Source organism: Oncorhynchus clarkii, chromosome 24 (assembly GCF_045791955.1).
Source record: "Oncorhynchus clarkii lewisi isolate Uvic-CL-2024 chromosome 24, UVic_Ocla_1.0, whole genome shotgun sequence".
In the NCBI taxonomy this organism is placed as follows: domain Eukaryota; kingdom Metazoa; phylum Chordata; class Actinopteri; order Salmoniformes; family Salmonidae; genus Oncorhynchus; species Oncorhynchus clarkii.
The window spans coordinates 13,148,955-13,175,457 of record NC_092170.1 but is presented as its reverse complement, the minus strand read 5'-3'; the positions used below and the strand labels follow the sequence as shown (position 1 = coordinate 13,175,457).

The following is a 26,503-nucleotide window of genomic DNA, read 5'->3' as shown; positions in this document are numbered from 1 at the left end:
CGCTTGGCATTCAGGCCAAAGAAAATCATGTTTCTCATGGTTTGAGAGTCTTTAGGTGCCTTTTGACAAACTAGAAGAGGGCTGTCATGTGCCTTTTACTGAGTTCTGGTAGGAGGGTTAAAATTGCACTAATAAACACAACCTAGACTATTACCTCATTAAGTACCAATAGGGAGATGCTTTTCAGTTACTGAGATTCTATAAAAAGTGGATCTCATTGCAGAGAATGAGTGCCAATTACCTTGAAAGTACACCAAATGGCCCACTGCGAACAGACCCACTCCAAGTCTGTTGTAGTCACTTCTAATTCCCCTGAAGTTGGTTGTTGTGGCCAGCACCACAAAAGCTTGTTTATATGGTGGTATGACTATTGACATTCACTTCAGTGAGCTCTGTTACCTTGTCAGCATCCAGCCTCTTCCCTGGTTCCATGATGTGAACACTCTTGTCCACAGCACTGAGGCCACAGAGGGAGCCGGGCTGGGCCGAGAGCTGCAGGGTGTTCTCCTCCCCTGGGACTGCTTTTGAGGGTGAGAACTCCACAAACACCTGGTACACAGGATATACATACAGTGGGGCAAAAAAGTATTTAGTCAGCCACCAATTGTGCAAGTTCTCCCACTTAAAAAGATGAGAGAGGCCTGTATCCAGGCCTGTAATCCAGAAAATCACATTGTAGGATTTTTTATAAATTTATTTGCAAATTATGGTGGAAAATAAGTATTTGGTCACCTACAAACAAGCAAGATTTCTGGCTCTCATAGACCGGTAACTTCTTCTTTAAGAGGCTCCTCTGTCCTCCACTCTATACCTGTATTAATGGCACCTGTTTGAACTTGTTATCAGTATAAAAGACACCTGTCCACAACCTCAAACAGTCACACTCCAAACTCCACTATGGCCAAGACCAAAGAGCTGTCAAAGGACACCAGAAACGAAATTGTAGACCTACACCAGGCTGGGAAGACTGAATCTGCAAAAGGTAAGCAGCTTGGTTTGAAGAAATCAACTGTGGGAGCAATTATTAGGAAATGGAAGACATACAAGACCACTGATAATCTTCCTCAATCTGGGGCTCCACGCAAGATCTCACCCCGGGGGGTCAAAATGATCACAAGAACGGTGAGCAAAAAATCCCAGAACCACACGGGGGGACCTAGTGAATGACCTGCAGAGAGCTGGGACCAAAGTAACAAAGCCTACCATCAGTAACATACTACGCCACCAGGGACCCAAATCCTGCCAGACGTGTCTCCCCTGCTTAAGCCAGTACATATCCAGGCCCGTCTGAAGTTTGCTAGAGAGCATTTGGATGATCCAGAAGAAGATTGGGAGAATGTCATATGGTCAGATGAAACCAAAATATAACCTTTTGGTGAAAACTCAACTCGTCATGTTTGGAGGACAAAGAATGCTGAGTTGCATCCAAAGAACACCATACCTACTGTGAAGCATGGGGGTGGAAACATCATGCTTTGGGGCTGTTTTTCTGCAAAGGGACCAGGACGACTGATCCGTGTAAAGGAAAGAATGAATGGGGCCATGTATCATGAGATTTTGAGTGAAAACCTCCTTCCATCAGCAAGGGCATTGAAGATGAAACGTGGCTGGGTCTTTCAGCATGACAATGATCCCAAACACACCGCCCGGGAAACGAAGGAGTGGCTTCGTAAGAAGCATTTCAAGGTCCTGGAGTGGCCTAGCCACCAACCCCATAGAAAATCTTTGGAGAGAGTTGAAAGTCCATGTTGCCCAGCAACAGCCCCAAAACATCACTGCTCTAGAGGAGATCTGCATGGAGGAATGGGCCAAAATACCAGCAACAGTGTGTGAAAACCTTGTGAAGATTTAATAATTTTGCACGCCCAATTTTTCAGTTTTTGATTTGTTAAAAAAGTTTGAAATATCCAATAAATGTCGTTCCACTTCATGATTGTGTCCTACTTGTTGTTGATTCTTCACAAAAAAATACAGTTTTATATCTTTATGTTTGAAGCCTGAAATGTGGCAAAAGGTCGCAAAGTTCAAGGGGGCCAAATACTTTCGCAAGGCACTGTATGTGCATGGAAATACCTGACACTTTTTCTGGCTTCCATAAAATGATCACAATATGTTTCTGATGTGCAATCACTGAGTATATGACTAGCACCTTGTGCCTGAAGCATTTCTCAGTGGGGAAGTTCATGCTGTGGGCGATAACAGTCTCGCTGGGTAGCATACTGTACACCAGGACCTGTACCAACGGTGCAATCTCTGGAACCACTGCCAACTTCAAGGTGACTTCACCCTCAGTTACTGCAACGTAAGAGCATTTCACACTGTCATTGTCATCAAGCACCTCCCAGTAGGTCCATAATTACTTAATAAATCATCCTCACCAGGACTCCCCTGCTGTACAGTAACCTTCATATGTCCATGCTGAAGTATCGCCCCTCTGGATAAGGCCTGGAGGAGGGAAAAACAGTTTTCCCATCAAGTCAGGAATAAGGAGATGATGAGGAGTATTGGTGTTGTATAGGGACATCCTTCCTTCAAAGGTGAGAGGCTGGGACTATGTCTGAAATGACCCTGTTCAAAATAGTGCACTATGGAATTAGGGTGCCATTTCGGATGCACCCTGGGTTTGCAGTTTGTCACAACTTGTTTCTGGTTCAACTCACCAGGTAGATGACATCCACGGAGCCCTTTGGGACGGTCTCCCCTACGATAGCATATTGGATGTTGATTGACACTTCCTCCCCACATGCCAGTGGTTTCTCCGTCTTCTGAATAGCCAGAGAGCTTGATGTTTTACTGTGAGGGACAGTGGGCTGGATCAGTGAGAGTACGTGGTGCCCCCTGTTGAAATAGGGGACCCTGTATCTAGTGTCCTCCACTTCTGGTGTGTTGCTAACCTGGAAATCAACAGAGGGAAGAAAAAGTCTAACGAATCCCAAATCGACCCTTAGAGCCTATGCCATTACACTTGTGGAGATCTAAGAGGATTAGTTTATTTTTTATAATATTTTATTTTACAGGTATAAGCAATATGCCAACATCGCCACCTTCCCCATGATAGGATAGGTGGAAGTGTCACCATATTGTTTGTTATACAAATGGAATCTTCTCTGATCTCCACAAGAGCATTATTGACCCTAGAGTGTAGGGTCAAGGGGGATCTTCTGAGTTGGGATCTTCTGAGTCTCAGAGTCTTTCAAACCTAGAAGGAATCATACTTACTATGAGGTTAATATCCTCTTTGGGCATAGTGGTTGTGTTGAGGGAGAAACTGGCAACACCATGGCTGTCCGTGGTTAGGTTCTGGAGACGATGTGAAGACCAGCCTATCTTCTCCAACAGGTAGACTAACATGTCAGAGATAGGTGTGTTGTTGAAGTGAACAACATTTATCTGAGGAAAAAAGGAGTAATGTCATGCTACATCTGTTTGTCACTGTTACCTACCATTAGTAGTTAAGTAAACAGGAATGTCAAAGAACAAATGGCATCCACAATTCAACAAAGTTCAAGGAACAATAACACTGGATCTGGACTTACCTTGCCCTCGATAATTGATCCATGCTCATAGATTTTGGGTGTGTCGACAAACGTGAGTTTTCCAATCACATAGGAGAGCGCTATGTGTTTTTTCTCTGACCGTGTAATACCTGTTAAAGGAAAACAAATGAGAATAGGATGGTTTATTTAACAAGAATACATGCCACCATGATGCACAATGACAGTTCACAATGCAGAAGTCAATTGCAGTGCAGTTTACACAATATTTTAAAACATGATTAAAAACATATATACAGTGGGGCAAAAAATTATTTAGTCAGCCACCAATTGTGCAAGTTCTCCCACTTAAAAAGATGAGAGGCCTGTAATTTATCATAGGTACACTTCAACTATGACAGACAAAATGAGAAGAAACAAAATCCAGAAAATCACATTGTAGGATTTTTTTATGAATTTATTTGCAAATTATGGTGGAAAATAAGTATTGTCAATAACAAAAGTTTCTCAATACTTTGTTATATATCCTTTTATGGCAATGACAGAGGTCAAACGTTTTCTGTAAGTCTTCACAAGGTTTTCACACACTGTTGCTGGTATTTTGGCCCATTCCTCCATGCAGATCTCCTCTAGAGCAGTGATGTTTTGGGGCTGTTGCTGGGCAACATGGACTTTCAACTCTCTCCAAAGATTTTCTATGGGGTTGGTGGCTAGGCCACTCCAGGACCTTGAAATGCTTCTTACGAAGCCACTCCTTCGTTGCCCGGGCGGTGTGTTTGGGATCATTGTCATGCTGAAAGACCCAGCCACGTTTCATCTTCAATGCCCTTGCTGATGGAAGGAGGTTTTCACTCAAAATCTCACGATACATGGCCCCATTCATTCTTTCCTTTACACGGATCAGTCTTCCTGGTCCCTTTGCAGAAAAACAGACGAAAAGCATAATGTTTCCACCCCCATGCTTCACAGTAGGTATGGTGTTCTTTGGATGCAACTCAGCATTCTTTGTCCTCCAAACACGACGAGTTGAGTTTTTACCAAAAATATATATTTTGGTTTCATCTGACCATATGACATTCTCCCAATCTTCTTCTGGATCATCCAAATGCTCTCTAGCAAACTTCAGACGGGCCTGGACATGTACTGGCTTAAGCAGGGGGACACATCTGGCACTGCAGGATTGTAGTCCCTGGCAGCGTAGTGTGTTACTGATGGTAGGCTTTGTTACTTTGGTCCCAGCTCTCTGCAGGTCATTCACTAGGTCCCCCCGTGTGCTTCTGAGATTTTTGCTCACCGTTCTTGTGATCATTTTGACCCCACGGGGTGAGATCTTGCGTCGAGCCCCAGATCGAGGGAGATTATCAGTGGTCTTGTATGTCTCCCATTTCCTAATAATTGCTCCCACAGTTGATTTCTTCAAACCAAGCTGCTTACCTATTGCAGATTCAGTCTTCCCAGCCTGGTGCAGGTCTACAATTTTGTTTCTGGTGTCCTTTGACAGCTCTTTGGTCTTGGCCATAGTGGAGTTTGGAGTGTGACTGTTTGAGGTTGTGGACAGGTGTCTTTTATACTGATAACAAGTTCAAACAGGTGCCATTAATACAGGTAACGAGTGGAGGACAGAGGAGCCTCTTAAAGAAGAGGTACACAGGTCTGTGAGAGCCAGAAATCTTGCTTGTTTGTAGGTGACCAAATACTTATTTTCCACCGTAATTTGCAAATAAATTCATAAAAAATCCTACAATGTAATTTCTGGATTTTTTTTTCTCATTTTGTCTGTCATAGTTGAAGTGTACCTATGATGAACATTACAGGCCTCTCTCATATTTTAAGTATGAGAACTTGCACAATTGGTGGCTGACTAAATACTTTTTTGCCCCACTGTATATAACATTATGGTGTAGCACCGAAGGTCAAACACAGGTCTCCACAATCTTATTGAACATATTGACATCATGCCTTTTACTCTCAATTCAAAAAATGTGTTTTCATTTGATTGTAGGCAAATGTTGTCATCACTTTTCCCAACTCCAAATTCTTGTGATAAATGACTTGCCTGTCCCTTCCTCCTCTACTTTTGCATTAAAACTAAACCTGTCTATGAGCATTTTCTCTCCACCATTCTTTGTGAAAATGGACATGTTGAAGACATGAGAAGCACAGCCAGTTTGGTCCATCTGGGAAAAGCAAGCAAAACCACAGACATTAAGAACTGATTTAAATACATTTAACCACATCACATTCAAATGTAATATGTTGGTAAAAACAATTATACTGATGATAGTTTCTTCAGGAAAGCATACAGACCTCTATTGACTCTTTGTGACAGGGGGCTGTATAATCAGGAACTTCTCGATGAGTTTCCACATCAATTCTCATTGATATGAACACATCGTTCCTTAAAGGTCGGCACAACTCTACCTCTGCTTTTCCAGGTACAGGCTGTCCATACGTGTATCTGATTTTATTTCATAATGAAAAGCATCAAAAACAACATAGATTTCCTACTTAGAGAGACATCGTATATTATAAACCTCATATGAGACATTACAAAGGCTCATACATGCTGCTTACAACAATTTAAAATGCATTATACCTGCAGGCTTTCTTTAAGTCAAGTACTTTCAACATTGTCAGTGCATCTAGACCTGTATTGATAAAGCCTCTCAGTGTATAAGTGTTGATCTAGGATCAGTGTAATTGTTTGTGTCACATGTATAGGGGGAGACCTGATCCTAGACCAGCAATCCTACTCTGAGATGCTTTATTACTAAAGGCCCAGCTGTTCATGTAAATGCCACTGTCTCAAACTTTTAAATTATTAGAAGCAATTTATAACTTTGAGCAGTAGTAGCATTGTAGGTCTTCATTTAGTTTTTGTCATTAGCACAGATCTGGGTTCAAATACATGCATATTTATAGTTAATTTTTTAAATATGATCCCCTTTTCTCCCCAATTTCGTGGTATCCAATTGTTAGTAGTTACTATCTTGTCTCATCGCTACAACTCCCGTACGGGCTCGGGAGAGACGAAAGCCGAAAGTCATGCGTCCTCCGAAACACAACCCAACAAAGCTGCACTGCTTCTTAACACAGCACGCATCCAACCAGGAAGCCAGCCGCACCAATGTGTCGGAGGAAACACCGTGCGCCAGGCAACCTTGGTTAGCGCGCACTGCGCCCTGCCCGCCACAGGAGTCGCTGGTGCGCGATGAGACAAGGACATCCTTAACGGCCAAACCCTCCCTAACCCGGACGACGCTAGGCCAATTGTGCGTTGCCCCACGGATCTCCCGGTCGCTGCCCGCTACGACAGAGACTGGGCGCGAACCCAGAGTCTCTGGTGGCACAGCTAGCGCTGCAGTGCAGTGCTCTAGACCACCCGAGAGGCCCAAATACATGCATATTTAAGTATTTGTTTCCAAATACACTATTTTAAATACCCCTAGGACCAAACAGACAAATGTATGGAGTATTAAAATGTTTGTATTTCCAAATACATTCCAATACTGAATTACTTTTTATTCAACTAGGCAAGTCAGTTAAGAACAAATTGTTATTTACAATGACTGCCTACCCTGACCAATTGTGCTCCACGTTATGGGACCAATCACAGGCAGATGTGATGCAATCTGGATTTGAACCAGGTACAGCAGTGACACCTCTTGCACTGACATGCAATGGCTTAGACCACTGCGCCACTCGGTAAATACTTATTTTGAGATGTATGCAAAAGTAATTCAAATAATTAAATTAGTATTTGACTCAAAGTCTGCATTTGCGCAATGCGATTAATTAGACAGTGACATGAGTGGAGTTACACATAACAACAGTGCATTGCAAAACGGCGATAGTGTAGACTCACGTTGCACACACTTCTAATTTATACTCCTCTTGAACAATGCTGATCTCATCGGTGAAGTTCATTTTGATCTCAAACTTTGGCAAAACTAGATATAATAGAACAGCAGTTAACTCATGAATGTTCCTGGATAGTGATTTAATGATTCAACTGCCATATCCATAATATTACCGAGCATGAAAGGTAAATAAAGAAGCTCAACTTACCATATTTTTCTACCTTGAAGTTATGGTATATTTTGTTATCACCAATCCACACTACAATAGCATATAATCCTACGGGTGCTTCAGAGTTCAGGGGGTGTGAAAGCTGCAGAATGTTGCCGCTAGATGATGTATTGACCCACTGTCCAATCCTGTTCTGACGAATATCCTGTTTATTCATAGAACAAGGGACACATTTAGCAGGGCACAAGACTGTGGAACGTTCAGATACAAACATGTTATGTAAGCCAAACATGCCTGTCTGACATGTAGAATAAGGAGTCACGTCAGTTCTATTCATGACATTTCTATCTGCAATGTTCTGAAGTTTGCTTTCTGAAGGTGGCCCAGATGTGTTCACATAAAGCTGATATGGAGTCTTCTGGTAACTGCCATGTGGAAATGAATGATGACCTACCTAGCTGGTGGAGTCATCGTCTTATCATGTTGTAGTATTTTTGACAGACTAATAAGGGTCTTACCTCAAGTTCCACAACATTGTACTGTGAAGGGCAAAGACAAGATATTGGTTAATGTTTTATGAATAACTCACATTCCCCCAAAAAAATCAACAGAGGAGCAAAGCTGATGTATACAACTGTAGGAACTAGGCAGGCGATTGGCTTTGTCTCTTCAAGTAGACATCACATGTAGCATTTGCATCTGACTGGGACTCTAACATCAATTTAGTAGATCAACTCAATCTCAAGAAAGAAAATCCCATACATTCCAATCTGACCTATATGAAATTGAAAACCCAATGTCCTATGGTAAATGCTGGAGGACCTTCAAAATCAGCCCACGCAGGTTTATTTAGAGAACATCTGCAGACATGCACTTTTGCCCTAAGTGCTACAGTATGTGTCTCAATTGTTTGTGTAGTCTGATCAAAGAGACGTCACACGCTAAAAATCATACCTTCAGAGATTTGGATTTTGCCCAATAGATTCCCATTCCCAGAAGTATTGTTGTCAACGGAGTACTGACGAGACGTGTATGATATGTGGTGGCAAGTTTACAGTATTTACAGTATACTGTACATAATAGATTCCCATTCCCAGAGTATTATTGTTCATGGAGTACTGACGAGACGTGTATGATATGTGGTGGCTAGTTTACAGCATTTACAGTATACTGTACATAACAGTCCTTGTCCGAACCAGGGTGGCCAATAGGGCAGGAGCCTATCTCCTGTTTCTGTTGCGTGAGGCAGCCTGGACAGCCGGGAGCGATTTCACGCCAGCTAGGTCCGAAAACGTTTTTGGTATCTCAGAATGTTCTGGCCAGCCTCACATATAAACTTAATTGGGAGGAAGGATGTTTAATATGCTTTTTACATTTATATCACAAACCATTTTGAAAGTGGCCATTTTAGGGCCTTTTTAGACCCATACATGCTTTTCGTACGGAGTGGTGGAAAAAAGTGCTCAATTGTCATACTTGAGTAAAAGTAAAAAATACCATAATAGAAAATGACTCAAGTAAAAGTGAAAGTCACCCAGTAAAATAACATTTGAGTAAAAGTCTAAAAGTATTTGGTTTTAAATATACTTAAGTATCAGAAGTAAATGGCATTGCTAAAAATGTACTTAAGTATCAAAAGTACAAGTATAAACCATTTCAAATTCCTTATAATAAGCAAACCAGACGTCACAATTTTATTGGCAGATAGCCAGGGACACGCTCCAACACTCAGACATAATTTACAAACAAAGCATTTGTGTTTAGTGAGTCCGCCAGATCAGAGGCAGTAGGGATGACCAGGGATGTTCTCTTGATAAGTGTGTGAATTGGGCCAATTTCCTGTTAAAATGTAATGAGTACTTTTGGGTGACAGGGAAAGGTACAGGGAAAGTACAGCATTTTCTTTCGGAATATAGTGAAATAAAAGTACAATTTGGCAAAATATAAAGTACAGATACCCCCAAAAATTCTTACTATTTTTACTTAAAGTTGAAGTCGGAAGTTTACATACACTTAGGTTGGGGTCATTAAAACTAGTTTTTCAACCACTCCACACATTTCTTGTTAACAAACTATAGTTTTGGCAAGTCGGTTAGGACATCTAATTTGTGCATGACACAGGTAATTTTTCCAACAATTGTTGACAGACCAATTATTTCACTTGTAATTCACTGAGTCACAATTCCATTGGGTCAGAAGTTTACATACACTAAATTGACTGTGCCTTTAAACAGCTTGGAAAATTCCAGAAAATGATGTCATGGCTTTAGAAGCTTCTGATAGGCTAGTTGACATAATTTGAGTCAATTGGAGGTGTACCTGTGGATGTATTTCAAGGCCTACCTTCAAACTAAGTGCCTCATTGCTTGACATCATGGGAAAATCAAAAGAAATCAGCCAAGACCTCAGAAAAAACATTTTAGACCTCCACAGTCTGGTTCATCTTTGGGAGCAATTTCCAAACGCCTGAAGGTACCACATTCATCTGTACAGACAATAGTATGCAAGTATAAACACCATGGGACCACACAGCCATCATACCACTCAGGAAGGAGACGAGTTCTGTCTCCTAGAGATGAATGTGCTTTGGTGCGAAAAGTGCAAATCAATCCCAGAACAACAGCAAAGGACCTTGTGAAGATGCTGGAGGAAACTGGTACAAAAGTATCTATATCCACAGTAAAATGAGTCCTCTATCCACATAACCTGGAAGGCTGCTCAGCAAGGAAGAAGCCACTGCTCCAAAACCGCCATAAAAAACAGACTACGCTTTGCAACTGCAAACAAATAGAGAACTGGCCATAATGACCATTGTTATGTTTGGAGGAAAAAGGGGAAGGCTTGAAAGCAAAAGAACACCATCCCAACCATGAAGCATGAGGGTGGCAGCATCGTGTTGTGGGGGTGCTTTGCTGCAGGAGGGACTGGTGCACTTCACAAAATAGATGGCATCATGAAGCAGGAAAATGATGTGAATATATTGAAGCAACATCTCAAGACATCAGTTAAAGTTAAAGCTTGGTCACAAATGGGTCTTCCAAATGGACAATGACCCCAAGCATACTTCCAAAGTTGTGGCAAAATGGCTTAAGGACAACAAAGTCAAGGTATTGGAGTGGCCATCACAAAGCCCTGACCTCAATCCTATAGAACATTTGTGGGCAGAACTGAAAAAGCGTGTGCGAGCAAGGAGGACTACGAATCTGACTCAGTTACACCAGCTCTGTCAGGAGGAATGGGCCAAAATTCACCCAACTTATTGTGGGAAACTTGTGGAAGGCTACCTCAAACGTTTGACCCAAATGAAACAATTTAAAGGCAATGCTACTGTTATGGGATTTTTATGAATAATGACAAAATTAGGTATACATTTAACGTATACACTGTATGAATGTACGAATATTATTATAATCATAACATTGAATATAAGGTGTGTCGTTTTAGTCAAGAATTAGAACAAGGACTTTCTGTTCCTTGTTGGAAACGAAGGGAGCTATCGTCAGACCGGCTGGAATACTGTGTTCCTTACAGGACATTCTGTCCCTACCCAAGGAGAGGAGAGACCTTGGGCTTATAGTAGATTGTCTGCCACCTGTTAAACAATGTGAGAAGGCTTGTGAACTATATTGCCATTGTATCTGAGAGGAGGGACATTTAGGACAAAATGTGAGGTATATAAGCCAATGTACATGGTATTATGACCAGAGCTCTCGGGAAAAACGCTATTGATTCATTTTGAGACTGATCTTTGTCTATTTTATGCAAATAAGAACCTTACAAATTCTTAGAAACGGACAAAGTGTTTTACTTTGTTATAATTGAATTGGTTAATGAACATATAGGAATTAAATTCCTCTAACAGCTACCAAATACTAATTGAGTGTACGTAAGCTTCTGACCCACTGGAAATGTGGTGAAAGAAATGAAAGCTGAAATTAATAATTCTCTACTATTATTCTGACATTTTACATTCTTAAAATAAAGTGGTGATCCTAACTAGGATTAAATGTCAGGAATTGTGAAAAACTGAGTTTAAATGTATTTAGCTAAGGTGTATGTAAACTTCAGACTTCAACTGTAAGTACTTTACATCACTGCTTGTACGACTGTATGATCTGTGAACAGCACATGATAAAGACATCATCTTAGTGACATTATACTCCCTATAGTATGCTCTATGGAGCATGTCTAGATTCTGAAATACAACTTTTCTTGTTAATTTATTCTTCGTTAAAAATATTTATATGAATAGCACAAAAGTACCCTTTTTGATTTAGCTCATTTTTTAAAACATATTGTTTGGAACAAAATACTCTTCAAACACGTCTAAATTACAGTGGCTGCTCTGATACTTTTGAAGATATTACCCATTTTATACATATAAATGTACATTATAGGTCATTAACTGATTACATTCAGTAAATCACATGCAGAGAGTGTTCACTTCAAATCCCTTTTGCCATTCACTGTGTTGGTGATTCTCATAAAATGTATCATAACTTCAAAGGTAGCTGTGCACCCACTCTGGGATTTTGATGTATATTACTAGTAGAGTATATTGGTAAAAAAAATAATAAAACCATCATGGAGGTGGAGATTGACTTCAGGAAGCGTCCCTCACTATCTCTCCTCCTTGAAATCAATGGCTCAGCTGTAAGCACGGCAGAGATATTCAAATTCCTGGGGACCATAATCTCCCACAACCTCGTGGGAGGACAACTTCACAGTGATCACCAATAAGACACACCAGCAGATGTACGTCTTATGTCAGCTGAAGAAATTCAAACTCTCATGGATAATACTGATTCAGTTCTACACAGCCATCATAAAGTCCATACTCAACCTCCTTGATCATTGTCTGGTGTGGAAATGTGTCTGCCTGGTCCAAAGATCATTCTTTTCAAATACAGTGAGGTCTGAAATCATCACCATACCTTGTGAGGATATCGGCACTGAACATTTTTTGTTGTTGTTTTGTTTTATGAGTTGAAGAACTTATTGGGAGGAATCTGAGACCATTCCTCCATACAGAATCTTCCAGATCCTTGATATCCTTCGTCTGCGCATATGGTCTGCCCTATACAATTAAAACCACATGTTTTCTATGGGTTTCAAGTCCGGAGACTGTGATGGCCATTGCAAAATGTTGATTTTGTGGCCAATGATCCATTTCTTTGTGGATTTTGATGTGTGCTTGGGGTTATTGGCTTGTTGGAAGATCCACTTCCACTTGCATGTTTTGGCTGAAATGTCCTGGTACTGGGTAAAGTTCACTATGCTGTTGACCTTAACAAGGGCCCCAGGTTCAGTGGAGGAAAAATAGCCCCATCACATCAAAGATCCACCAGCATATTTTACAGTAGTTATGGGGTTCTTTTCTGCTTACGCATTCTCATTTTGATGCCAAACCCACCACTGGTGTATGTGGCCAAAGAGCTCTATCTTCATGTCAGTATATCATAAATGCAATATAGTATTTCAATGATTTATATCATACAGTCATTTTTGCTCATCTTTATCAAGTATAGTATTTGAATTCTGTATTTTATGCAGTCGTTTTTGCTAATCTTTATCAAGGGTGTAAATTCATTTCGGGCCCCGCTGTACATAAATCCCCCCCCCTCTCAGATCATCCTGTAAAATATTGTTTTTCTTTATACGTCTCTACATACATCATTTTTAACGTTGCTAAGTTTTTATTGTGAAACTTGTAGTTCTTAGCTCACGGTGTACATAGTGTGCATACACTATGATTTGCGTACCGCATGTGGATCTCTTCTACATATGTTGTCTGTGTATACTGTTTATCGTCTGTCTGTATATTCTTATTGTGGCAGCACCATTTCACTAAGTCACATTCCTGTCCATACAAATGTATTTGGCGAATAAAGGTGTGATTTAAAGTATGCTTTTGAGATGTTCATAAATTAATATGAAAATGTGTATTTCAAAATCTAGACATACTCCATATTTCAGAGCACACTAAAAGGAGTATCATGACATCAAGATGTTGTCTGTATCATGTATGGTTCACGGATCATAAGGTCTTTCAGGAGACATATAGGCCTAAGAAGGGCCTAAAATGGTCCATTTGATCATGATAAAAAAAAGAGGTAAATGTGATAGAAATGTAAATCAGACGTCCTTTCTTCCAATTAAGTTTATATGTGACAAGGATTAGAATTACCAGAGCAATCTGAAATACTTGAATTATTTTCTGGCATCCCTGGTGTAATCATTGGGTTTAACCCTCAATCTATGCCCTGAATGGTGAGTGCCAAGCAGTGAGACATCGGGTCTCATTTCTTGAGTCTTTGGTATGACTCGAACACAAAACCTTCCAATCTCAGGGCAGGCACTGTAAACCACAAGGGAACTGGGTTGTTTGGACAATGCTATACAGACCTGATTGCTATGTCTATCACAGTAGTGTGATGTTGGGATACTTGTGATTCTTCTGTATTTGTCTTTTTTTTTAAGTAGTTGAGATACTGATCTAAAGGATGACCAAATACAGGTCATTGTTTTCAATATTCAATGCTGCACATTTTCAACACTCACCGGCTGATTGACAGGGCTAAAATTGGTATCCAAGGTGATAACCCTAAATTTCACTGTAAGAAGGCAATGACAAAATGAAGACAAGCACTCAATGAGAATTTCAGAAGACAAACTATTTATAGGTACTCGATAACATTTTCAACCGTTGGTACTAAGGCCCCAATTCAATCAATTGCAGATAAAGGAAAACTGCACTGCGAGTTCGCTGAAAATATTTACACTATCAATATCCAGTGATAATGTCCAGGAGAGGAACATCTTATAACATATGGTATGACAGTTCAAACTCCGTTCCAGTGTACATATTCTGAGTGAACCCACAGCGGATTTGTTCTTGATCTGCACCTGATGGTGCTGTTTCAAGTGTCTCTGGGATGACAGAGCAAACCATCATAGAAACATGCTCCCACCTAATTGTCCTGTTTCTTAGCAAGGAGACTAATTGTGTAGGTCCCTGGCTCTGTGTAAAATTACCTGTTTGTCCTGGGTTGTAGATTGGTTTATCCGTTTGGATGAATGTCATCGGACTGTAGGGTTTGATCATGACCTTTCTCTCCTCTGTCGATAGAAACATTTCACCTCGAACCTCCACCTTAAAGTTTTGCACTTTGGAACTCTCCACCTGAGGGGCCTGTCAGGGAGTCAGAGGACAACACACTGATGAACTAATGTACGAATAACATATACAGTGCCTTGCGAAAGTATTTGGCCCCCTTGAACTTTGCGACCTTTTGCCACATTTCAGGCTTCAAACATAAAGATATAAAACTGTATTTTTTTGTGAAGAATCAACAACAAGTGGGACACAATCATGAAGTGGAACGACATTTATTGGATATTTCAAACTTTTTTAACAAATCAAAAACTGAAAAATTGGGCGTGCAAAATTATTCAGCCCCCTTCAGTTAATACTTTGTAGCGCCACCTTTTGCTTCGATTACAGCTGTAAGTCGCTTGGGGTATGTCTCTATCAGTTTTGCACATCGAGAGACTGAAATTTTTCCCCATTCTTCCTTGCAAAACAGCTCGAGCTCAGTGAGGTTGGATGGAGAGCATTTGTGAACAGCAGTTTTCAGTTCTTTCCACAGATTCTCGATTGGATTCAGGTCTGGACTTTGACTTGGCCATTCTAACACCTGGATATGTTTATTTTTGAACCATTCCATTGTAGATTTTGCTTTATGTTTTGGATCATTGTCTTGTTGGAAGACAAATCTCCGTCCCAGTCTCAGGTCTTTTGCAGACTCCATCAGGTTTTCTTCCAGAATGGTCCTGTATTTGGCTCCATCCATCTTCCCATCAATTTTAACCATCTTCCCTGTCCCTGCTGAAGAAAAGCAGGCCCAAACCATGATGCTGCCACCACCATGTTTGACAGTGGGGATGGTGTGTTCAGCTGTGTTGCTTTTACGCCAAACATAACGTTTTGCATTGTTGCCAAAAAGTTCAATTTTGGTTTCATCTGACCAGAGCACCTTCTTCCACATGTTTGGTGTGTCTCCCAGGTGGCTCGTGGCAAACTTTAAACAACACTTTTTATGGATATCTTTAAGAAATGGCTTTCTTCTTGCCACTCTTCCATAAAGGCCAGATCTGTGCAACATACTACTGATTGTTGTCCTATGGACAGAGTCTCCCACCTCAGCTGTAGATCTCTGCAGTTCATCCAGAGTGATCATGGGCCTCTTGGCTGCATCTCTGATCAGTCTTCTCCTTGTATGCGCTGAAAGTTTAGAGGGACGGCCAGGTCTTGGTAGATTTGCAGTGGTCTGATACTCCTTCCATTTCAATATTATCGCTTGCACAGTGCTCCTTGGGATGTTTAAAGCTTGGGAAATCTTTTTGTATCCAAATCCGGCTTTAAACTTCTCCACAACAGTATCTCGGATCTGCCTGGTGTGTTCCTTGTTCTTCATGATGCTCTCTGCGCTTTTAACGGACCTCTGAGACTATCACAGTGCAGGTGCATTTATACGGAGACTTGATTACACACAGGTGGATTGTATTTATCATCATTAGTCATTTAGGTCAACATTGGATCATTCAGAGATCCTCACTGAACTTCTGGAGAGAGTTTGCTGCACTGAAAGTAAAGGGGCTGAATCATTTTGCACGCCCAATTTTTCAGTTTTTGATTTGTTAAAAAAGTTTGAAATATCCAATAAATGTCGTTCCACTTCATGATTGTGTCCCACTTGTTGTTGATTCTTCACAAAAAAATACAGTTTTATATCTTTATGTTTGAAGCCTGAAATGTGGCAAAAGGTCGCAAAGTTCAAGGGGGCCGAATACTTTCGCAAGGCACTGTAATACTATACTGTGGTCCTGTGTGGCTGTTGGTAAGAGCATGCTGCTAGCAATGGCAAGGTTGGGGGTTCAATTCCTGTGGGGATCACATATGCTATTGTGAGTTGCTTTGGATACATTACAGCCTTATTCTAAAATGGATTAAGTAGTTTTTTCCCTCATCAGTCTACACACATTACCCCATAAAGACAAAGCAAAAATAGGTTTTTAGAAATTCATGCAAATGTATTAAACATAAAAAACAGAAATACTTTGTTGAAGCACTTTTGACAGCGATTACAACCTCGAGTCTTCTTGGGTATGATGTTACAAGATTGGCACACCTGTACTTGGGGAGTTTCTCCCATTCTTCTATGCAGATCCTCTCAAGCTCTGTCAGGTTGGATGGGGAGCATCCAGGTCATTGTTTGGGTGATTGTCCTGTTGGAAGGTGATCCTTCGCCACAGGCTGATTGGTGGAGTGCTGCAGAGATGGTTGTCCTTCTGGGAGGTTCTCCTACCTCCACAGAGGAACTCTGGAGCTCTGTCAGAGTGTCAATTGGGTTCTTGGTCACCTCACTGACCAAGGCCCTTTTCCCTCAATTGCTCAGCTCTAGGAAGAGTCGTGGGGTTCCAAACTTCCATTTAAGAGTGATGGAGGCCACTGTGTTCTTGGGGATCATCAATGCTGCAGAAATGTTTTGGTACCCTTCCCCAGATCTGTGCCTCGACACAATCCTGTCTCAAAGCTATCTCTGAGACAATTCCTTCAACCTCATGGCTTGGTTTTAGCTCTGACATGCACTGTCAACTGTGGGACCTTACATAGACCTGTGTATGCCTTTCCAAATCATGTCCAATCAATAGAATTTACCACAGGTGGACTCCAATCAAGTTGTAAAAACATCTCAAGGATGATCAATGGAAACAGGATGCACCTGAGCTCAATTTGGAGTCTGATCGCAAAGGGTCTGAATACTTATGGAAATAATGGATTTCTAAAAACCTGTTTTCATTTTGTCATTATGGGGTATTGTGTGTAGATTGATTAAAGTTTTAATTGAAACCTCTTGAGAATAAGGCTGTAACATAACAAAATGTGGAAAAATTCAAGGGGTCTAAATACTTTCAGAATGCACTATATATATATATTGTGCAGTATTTAAAAGCATGCTTGCATCTGACCAAAACCAGGTAAAAATGTCAAGGCCAACACCTTGATATTTACAATCAAATATTATTCCATTGCACAAAATGAAGAGATGCATCACAAAGCTAAGAAGTACTGTGTACTCTTATTGGAATGGTTCTGGATGTCGACCAGTGCTGGCTGACCTGAAACTGGAAGCAGCGGTGAAACTCTTGGTCAGAACTCTCTTGGAGAAGAATTTTGCTCTGCTCATCACCAATCAGAGATATGGTCATGACCAGGGTCTCTTTGGGCTGCAGAAGACTGGCACAAAGCTTGGTCTCTGAGCCTGCCTGGATCACTGCAGGAATGGCTACCATGTAAATCCTACAGAGACCATACACACACCAACAAACAAACAGGAATATGAGTACAAAATGAGAGGGTACCTACAGTTGAAGTCAGAAGTTTACATGCACTTAGGTTGGAGTCATTAAAACTCATTTTTCAACCACTCCACAAAATTATTGTTAACAAACTATAGTTTTGACAAGTCGGTTAGGATATCTACTTTATGCTGTTGGAAGGTGATCCTTCGCCACAGGCTGATTGGTGGAATGCAAGTAATTTTTCCAACAATTGTTTACAGACAGATTATTTCACTTATAATTCACTGCATCACAATTCCAGTGGGTCAGAAATGTACATACACTAAGTTGACTGTGCCTTTAAACAGCTTGGGAAATTCCAGAAAATGATGTCATGGCTTTAGAAGCTTCTGATAGGCTAATTGACATCATTTGAGTAATTGGAGGTCTACCTTCCCAACCATGAAGCACAGGGGTGGCAGCAGCATGTTGTGGCGGTGCTTTGCTGCAGGAGTGACTGGTGCATTTCACAAAATAGATGGCACCATGAGGCAGGAAAATTATGTGGATATATTGAAGCAACATCTCAAGACATCAGTCAGGAAGTTCAAGCTTGGTCACAAATGGGTCTTCCAAATGGACAATGACCCCAAGTATACTTACAAAGTTGTGGCAAAATGGCTTAAGGACAACAAAGTCAAGTTATTGGAGTGGAAAAAGCATGTGCCAGCAAGGAGGCTTACAAAGCTGACTCAGTTACACCAGCTCTGTCAGGAGGAATGGGCCAAAATTCACCCAACTTATTGTGGAAGCTTGTGGAAGGCTACCCAAATGTTTGACCCAAGTTAAACCATTTGAAGGCAATGCTACCAAATACTAATTGAGTGTATGTAACCTTCTGACCCACTGGAAATGTGATGAAAAAAATGAAAGCTGAAATTAATAATTCTCTCTACTATTACTCTGACATTTCACATTCTTAAAATAAAATGGTGATCCTAACTGACCTAAGACAAGGGATTTTTACTAGGGTTAAATGTCTGGAATTGTGAAACACTGAGTTTAAATGTATTTGCCTGGGGGGTATGTAAACTTCTGACTTCAACTGTAGGTGAAGTCTTCAGAAAAAAATATCTGCAGATAGGGTAGATGAAAAATAGCTCTTGATCTGCTCTATGAGAGAGAAAATTTTACACCGGGGGGAGATGCTATGTTTATTATTCAATTATAACTCTGATGACTGTGCAGGTTTACTTACGGTCTAGAAGCTTCTTGACAGACACAAAGCCAGTGAAAGCAGGCAAATAGTATCCATCTCCAAACCTGAGGCAAAACCATGATTAAGGAGGAAAAAACCAGCAAGTCAGACTTTGTCTCAGTATTCCTACTGGCAAGACCTCCCTTCTCCCCTGTGCAGATGAACGGGTGTAGCCAGGTTAAATGATTGAGGTAAAAGCCTTGTGAATGATTGACCAATTTGTGTCAATAGCAGCGCTTTGCAATGTTGTGATTGGCAGATTCTCTGACTTCGGGACTACACCATAAATATACATGTACATACAATACAGTGTATGACACTGACTTGCACTATAGCCTGATCACATTTCAATCAATGTTCTGTAGTGCCTGGTTTGTACTGTAACTTTGGACAAAATGTATATTGTGTTACAACACCACACTTAAACCCACTTGTTTCAAATGAGCATGCATTTTATGGCTACACCCCAATTTTATAGTCTCTTATCCCACTTTATAAGTGGCCTTGAATCTATGCGCATTCTGAAAATTGACAGACAGACAACAAGGGAATTAGTAGTTAATGCTTCCTGTCATTTGACCTACACATCAAAATTCCTGCAAATGGACCTAGCCTCCGGGGTGAAGTTTCCCTAAGGTAGCCTAAGGACAGACCCAGAGATAACTAACCATACTTCGAGGCCCTTTACCTACTTCCCCAGAGTCAGATTCATTTGTGGATACCATTTGTGTCTCTGAGTGCAGTATGTCTCTGAGTGCAGTTTAAAGGGAGTTTCTAACTAGCGTTAACATAATGACTGGAAGTCTATGGTATCTGCTAGCATGCCAGCAGATACCCATAGACTTCCAGTCATTGTGCTAACGCTTGTTACCATTGGCCCGTTGAACTACCTCTAACTTCCTTCAAACTGGACACAGAGACATACAAATGGTATCCACATGTTGATCCGACTCTAGGGAAGTAGATAAAGGGGCTCATAAAGGGGCTCATTGCCAACATTGCCAACAATGCAGAAATGTGGAAACAAATGCGCTTGAATGAAATGAGACGATCCTTGTCGACTAGCGCGTCATCAGGCAAATGACGTTTACAGAGGAAGAATCCCAAAATATATGCACAAAGTGGTCAAAATAAATGGTGATGGTTGTGGCAGACATTTTATAGATAAAACAATAAGTGTCATATAGTTTTTAAATGTGCTCATGCTTTTCTACCCTGACAAAACAACAGCTGATTCAAAGAGGGAATGACACATACTGTATAAAAACTCCTCTGTGAAGCACTCTGGTAGGATACATAGACTATTCTCATCGAAAGGTGGCTATCGAGGAGGGGAGTACACTCTTTCGTTCGCCTACTAACGAATTGACACTACCCACTTGACCACTTATTGGTTTCCGTGTCATGGAGGCAAGAGGACGGAGGAGTCGAGGAGAGGAAGAAATTTTGCCCAAATGAGAACCATGCATTTTTTATTTAGAAGTTAACCTGTGGTCGCTGACCTGTGGTTAATTCTGCATTCATAACCGAGTGGGAAGGTGGGTTTTACCAACGTGTAATTACTAGTGGGAAGCTCGTCATTCATCCCTGAACTCCGATTTATCCCACATGCTGACCTCTGACGTCACCTACTAAAGAAATTATCTCGATAACAGACTTTTTGACAGTTGAATGTAACACATAATTTATAAAAAAAATCTATTTACTAAAGCGGCAATCAATAGATTTACCCCTGTTTTGGTAAAAAAGTTGAGGGAATGGGTTGGAGAAATGTAACCACTCAAATGCATAGACAAAGCTATGGATGCAAGGACTGACCATCCATGATATCAACATTGCAGTTTTAACCATGTTTAGATGCTATATGGTGTTTGTATACATTTACATTTTTTTACAAACTTGAGTGAAACAAGATTATATTTTGGGTTCTGATGGGACACGACAGTTGAACTAAGCTCAATTATAAACTACAGTGCCTTGCGAAAGTATTCGGCCCCCTTGAACTTTGCGACCTTTTGCCCCATTTCAGGCTTCAAACATAAAGATATAAAACTGTATTTTTTTGTGAAGAATCAACAACAAGTGGGACACAATCATGAAGTGGAAAGACATTTATTGGATATTTCAAACTTTTTTAACAAATCAAAAACTGAAAAATTGGGCGTGCAAAATTATTCAGCCCCTTTACTTTCAGTGCAGCAAACTCTCTCAAGAAGTTCAGTGAGGATCTCTGAATGATCTAATGTTGACCTAAATGACTAATGATGATAAATACAATCCACCTGTGTGTAATCAAGTCTCCGTATAAATGCACCTGCACTGTGATAGTCTCAGAGGTCCGTTAAAAGCGCAGAGAGCATCATGAAGAACAAGGAACACACCAGGCAGGTCCGAGATACTGTTGTGAAGAAGTTTAAAGCCGGATTTGGATACAAAAAGATTTCCCAAGCTTTAAACATCCCAAGGAGCACTGTGCAAGCGATAACATTGAAATGGAAGGAGTATCAGACCACTGCAAATCTACCAAGACCTGGCCGTCCCTCTAAACTTTCAGCTCATACAAGGAGAAGACTGATCAGAGATGCAGCCAAGAGGCCCATGATCACTCTGAATGAACTGCAGAGATCTACAGCTGAGGTGGGAGACTCTGTCCATAGGACAACAATCAGTCATATATTGCACAAATCTGGACTTTATGGAAGAGTGGCAAGAAGAAAGCCATTTCTTAAAGATATCCATAAAAAGTGTTGTTTAAAGTTTGCCACAAGCCACCTGTGAGACACACCAAACATGTGGAAGAAGGTGCTCTGGTCAGATGAAACCAAAATTGAACTTTTTGGCAACAATGCAAAACGTTATGTTTGGCGTAAAAGCAACACAGCTCATCACCCTGAACACACCATCCCCACTGTCAAACATGGTGGTGGCAGCATCATGGTTTGGGCCTGCTTTTCTTCAGCAGGGACAGGGAAGATGGTTAAAATTGATGGGAAGATGGATGGAGCCAAATACAGGACCATTCTGGAAGAAAACCTGATGGAGTCTGCAAAAGACCTGAGACTGGGACGGAGATTTGTCTTCCAACAAGACAATGATCCAAAACATAAAGCAAAATCTACAATGGAATGGTTCAAAAATAAACATATCCAAGTGTTAGAATGGCCAAGTCAAAGTCCAGACCTGAATCCAATCGAGAATCTGTGGAAAGAACTGAAAACTGCTGTTCACAAATGCTCTCCATCCAACCTCACTGAGCTCGAGCTGTTTTGCAAGGAGGAATGGGAAAAAATTTCAGTCTCTTGATGTGCAAAACTGATAGAGACATACCCCAAGCGACTTACAGCTGTAATCGCAGCAAAAGGTGGCGCTACAAAGTATTAACTTAAGGGGGCTGAATAATTTTGCACGCCCAATTTTTCAGTTTTTGATTTGTTAAAAAAGTTTGAAATATCCAATAAATGTCCAATAAATGTCGTTCCACTTCATGATTGTGTCCCACTTGTTGTTGATTCTTCACAAAAAAATACAGTTTTATATCTTTATGTTTGAAGCCTGAAATGTGGCAAAAAGTCGCAAAGTTCAAGGGGGCCGAATACTTTCGCAAGGCACTGTATATTCTTCAAGAATAAATGGGTACATTTATTTAATTCAGAAGTCCAAAAATGGATGAAGCAACTGCGGTTTGCCCCTTTAATATGCTTTTTAAACACTACATATAATTTACAGTGGTGTGCGGTGAGGTGGGTGGCTGGGTAAGCAATGGCTATTATCAAAAGACAGATTTACTCACAAATAAACTTTGATGAAGCCCAAGATCACCATACAACAGATACCGTAGCTCCAACAACCAGATTGACAAACAATTTTCACCAAATGTAAATACCAAGCGATAGATAGCCTTCGATGGTGGCATATTTACAACCAAATGACACACTGCTCAACTCAGCTCAGCTATAAACCGATGTAGCATCCAGAGAAACAACTGATAGGTGGCACTAAAATACCAATATATGCTTTGTTCAGTTCAAGGAATGCATGTGCCAAATTATGTAGACATGCTGAAAATGTGCACAGATTACCCCAGGCAACATGTTAAGACAATACGCATGTAAGAAACAAACATAACATTGTTATGCCTAACATTTCTACTCGGGTGTGATCTTTTAGAGGCTGTAGCAAATGCAATCCAGGTTATTCAATGTTTTATCAACAAGAGGATTCGTCTAGCATTAGCCAACGTAAACAAACATAGTGAATAGGCTATTTGGTTTATCTGTTTAGCAAATTATTCCGAAATAGTCTAATCATGTCGGTGTTCGTCAATGTCTTGTAGGCTCCTAGGCTATACATTTTGGATTCAGCTTTATTCACCTTCTATTCATGTACAGTTGAAGTCAAAAGTGTACATACACTTAGGTTGGAGTCATTAAAACTCGTTTTTCAAACACTCCACAAACTTCTTGTTAACAAACTATAGTTTTGGCAAGTCGGTTAGGTCATCTACTCCATGCATGATACAAGTCATTTTTCCAACAAATGTTTACAGATTATTTCACTTATAATTCACTGTATCACAATTCCAGTGGGTCGGACGTTTACATACACTAAGTTGACTGTGCCTTTAAACAGAAAATTATGTAATGGCTTTAAAAGCTTCTGCTAATTTACATAATTTGAGTCAATTGGAGGTGTACCTGTGGATGTATTTCAAGGCTGACCTTCAAACTCAATGCCTCTTTGCTTGAAAATCTAAAGAAATCAGCCAAGACCTCAGAAAACCAATTGTAGACCTCCACAGTATGGTTCATCCTTGGGAGCAATTTCAAAACACCTGAAGGTACCAAGTTCATCTGTACAATCAATAGCACGCAAGTATAAACACCATGGGAACACGCTGCCATCATACTGCTCAGGAAGGAGACGCTTTCTGACTCGTAGAGATGAACGTACTTTGGTGCGAAAAGTGCAAATCAATCCCAGAACAACAGCAAAGAACCTTGTGAAGATGCTGGAGGAAACAGGTACAAAAGTATCTATATCCACAGTAAAACAAGTCCTATATTGACATAACCTGAAAAGCCACTCAGCAAGGAAGAAGCCACTGCTCCAAAACCGCCATAAAAAAGCCAGACAACGGTTTGCAACTGCACATGGGGACAAAGATTGTACTTTTTGGAAAAATGTCCTCTGGTCTGATGAAACAAAAATAGAACCGTTTGGCCATAATGACCATCATTATGTTTGGAGGAAAAAGGCGGAGGCTTGCAAGCCGAAGAACACCATCCCAACCGTGAAGCACGGGGGTGGCAGCATCATGTTGTGGGGGCGCTTTGCTGCAGGAGGGACTGGTGCACTAAACAAAATAGATGGCATCATGAGGGGGGACAATTATGTGGATATATTGATCTCAAGACATCAGTCAGGATGTTAAAGCTTGGTGGCAAATGGGTCTTCCCCAAGCATACTTCCAAAGTTGTGGTAAAATGGCTTAAGGACAACAAAGTCAAGGTATTGGAGTGGCCATCACAAAGCCCTGACCTCAATCCTTTAGAAAATGTATGGGTAGATCTGAAAAGCATGTGCGAGCAAGGAGGCCTACAAACCTGACTCAGTTACACCAGCTCTGTCAGGAGGAATGGGCCAAAATTCACCCAAATTATTGTGGGAAGCTTGTGGAAGGCTACCCGAAACGTTTGACCCAAGTTAAACCATTTAAAGGCAATGCTACCAAATACTAATTGAGTGTATGTAACCTTCTGACCCACTGGAAATGTGATGAAAAAAATAGAAGTTGAAATGAGTCATTCTCTCTACTATTATTCTGACATTTCACATTCTTAAAATAAAATGGTGATCCTAACTGACCTAAGACAGGGACTTTTTACTAGGATTAAATGTCAGGAATTGTGAAAAACTGAGTTTAAATGTATTTGGCTAAGGTGTATGTAAACTTCCGACTTCAACTGTACCATCATTTTGCACCTGATTCTGCTTGACTCTGATTACCACTAGGTACTCCAATATGTGATGCTTCCGTAGTCTGAGTTACTGCTTGGTTAATGGAAAACGCCTCCATCAATCTTTCATTTGTAAAAGATTTTTGAACTAACCTGGTCTTTGTGATACTTTCTTCATTCTAGATTCATAAAAAGTGTTTCTTATAAATGTTCATGTCCAGTTGCAGGTGGTTCTACAAAAAACAGAGAAAATGAATTGAGAACGAACTCAACTCCTACTATGGAAGCATTGAATTTCAGGGTTAGTAGCAGTAAATGGCCTGAGTCCTGCTCCCAACCTATCCTAATCAAAAGTTGTATCGCAGAAAAAGATGCTATAGCATCTAAGACTATGACTTTCATTAATTCTCTGTCATATTTTCTTCAGGCAACATGAAAATATAGTGGCCCCCTCCACCCCACCTCTCTGTACATTGACATGTTTATTCCAAATTCATGCCATGGTGTGCACATCAATTGTTAAAATAGCCTACAATGTGAACATTTTCTACTTGTGCCTAGCAGCTACTTCACATTCTGCACTCTCCACAATGTTGAATATCATAGGTTGAATGCTTGTTGTGAGAGTAGTAGAGCCATCGAAACCCTGCCAGGGTCCCATGTGGCGCCAGTCCCTGTGGTGGATACTGCCTGGCTCGGGGGCTCCCTTAGCTGGCAGGTAGCCTAGTGGTTAGAGCGTTGGCCAGTTACCTAAAGGTTGCTGGATCGAGTCCCCAAGCTGTCCCTGAGCAAGGCAGTTGGATTGATTACTCGTCAGGTCTCTTCGTTGAAGAGACTCGTGCAATGGAAAAGTCAATCAGAATTGATGAGGACGATTCTGTAACGTAAGTGTGTGTGGGACCTTATCGAGCTGCAGATAGGCCTACCGGGAATCGCTGTTAAGTCTCAGGGCCCAGGGATGTGTTTCTACAAACTACTACCATGTGGAATTGTTTTAAGATGGCCATACCAAGGATCTTTTAGCTGTTTGATTTAGGAATTTTAGGGCCACTGTAGATACAAAAAAATATTTAAGAACAAATATTTTTAAACAAATATTTGAAGAAATATTGAATCTGTCCTTACTGCTATTAGCCCATAGAAACACATTGAATAGCAGATTCAGACATGGAAAAACAGTCAAAACGTGTTTGAGAGATTTCTGAGAGATTACCTGTATGTAGTGCCTTTCAAAAGTAATCACCCCCCTTGGCATTTTTCATATTTTGTTGCATTACAACCTGTAATTTAAATGTTTTTTTGGGGGGGGGGGGGGATTTCAAATAATGGACATACACAAAATAGTCAAAACTAGTGAAGTGAAATGAAAAAATAACTTTTTTTAAAAAATAAACATTTTAATTGAAATCAGAAAAGTGCTG

At 40.6% G+C, this 26,503-nt stretch overlaps 2 protein-coding genes across 5 annotated transcripts in view; one reads left to right on the top strand and one right to left on the bottom strand.

Moving 5' to 3' along the window:
- LOC139382328 (alpha-2-macroglobulin-like) overlaps nucleotides 1-19,303 on the bottom strand; it is a 51,358-nt gene extending 32,055 nt beyond the window's left edge. For 2 of the 4 annotated variants that reach the window (XR_011628629.1, XM_071126263.1), the window contains exons 1-15: nucleotides 19,126-19,280; nucleotides 17,706-17,886; nucleotides 14,559-14,715; nucleotides 14,085-14,137; nucleotides 8,042-8,062; nucleotides 7,563-7,728; nucleotides 7,360-7,444; nucleotides 5,802-5,952; nucleotides 5,551-5,671; nucleotides 3,537-3,646; nucleotides 3,220-3,390; nucleotides 2,661-2,894; nucleotides 2,379-2,445; nucleotides 2,150-2,295; nucleotides 400-549 (exon numbers count right to left, since the gene is read on the bottom strand). Coding sequence is in view for 3 of the 4 variants with exons in the window: in XM_071126263.1 (XP_070982364.1) it covers nucleotides 400-549; nucleotides 2,150-2,295; nucleotides 2,379-2,445; nucleotides 2,661-2,894; nucleotides 3,220-3,390; nucleotides 3,537-3,646; nucleotides 5,551-5,671; nucleotides 5,802-5,952; nucleotides 7,360-7,444; nucleotides 7,563-7,728; nucleotides 8,042-8,062; nucleotides 14,085-14,137; nucleotides 14,559-14,715; nucleotides 17,706-17,886; nucleotides 19,126-19,205 (1,893 nt within the window). In the remaining variant the exon portion in view is untranslated. Of the gene's footprint in view, nucleotides 1-399; nucleotides 550-2,149; nucleotides 2,296-2,378; nucleotides 2,446-2,660; nucleotides 2,895-3,219; nucleotides 3,391-3,536; nucleotides 3,647-5,550; nucleotides 5,672-5,801; nucleotides 5,953-7,359; nucleotides 7,445-7,562; nucleotides 7,729-8,041; nucleotides 8,063-14,084; nucleotides 14,138-14,558; nucleotides 14,716-17,705; nucleotides 17,887-19,125 lie in introns of all 4 variants that reach the window. The other 2 variants (XM_071126262.1, XM_071126264.1) reach the window with 2 other exon arrangements.
- LOC139382327 (alpha-2-macroglobulin-like) overlaps nucleotides 1-26,503 on the top strand; it is a 563,422-nt gene that overhangs the window by 79,939 nt on the left and 456,980 nt on the right. The gene's annotated exons all lie outside the window — the stretch shown is intronic.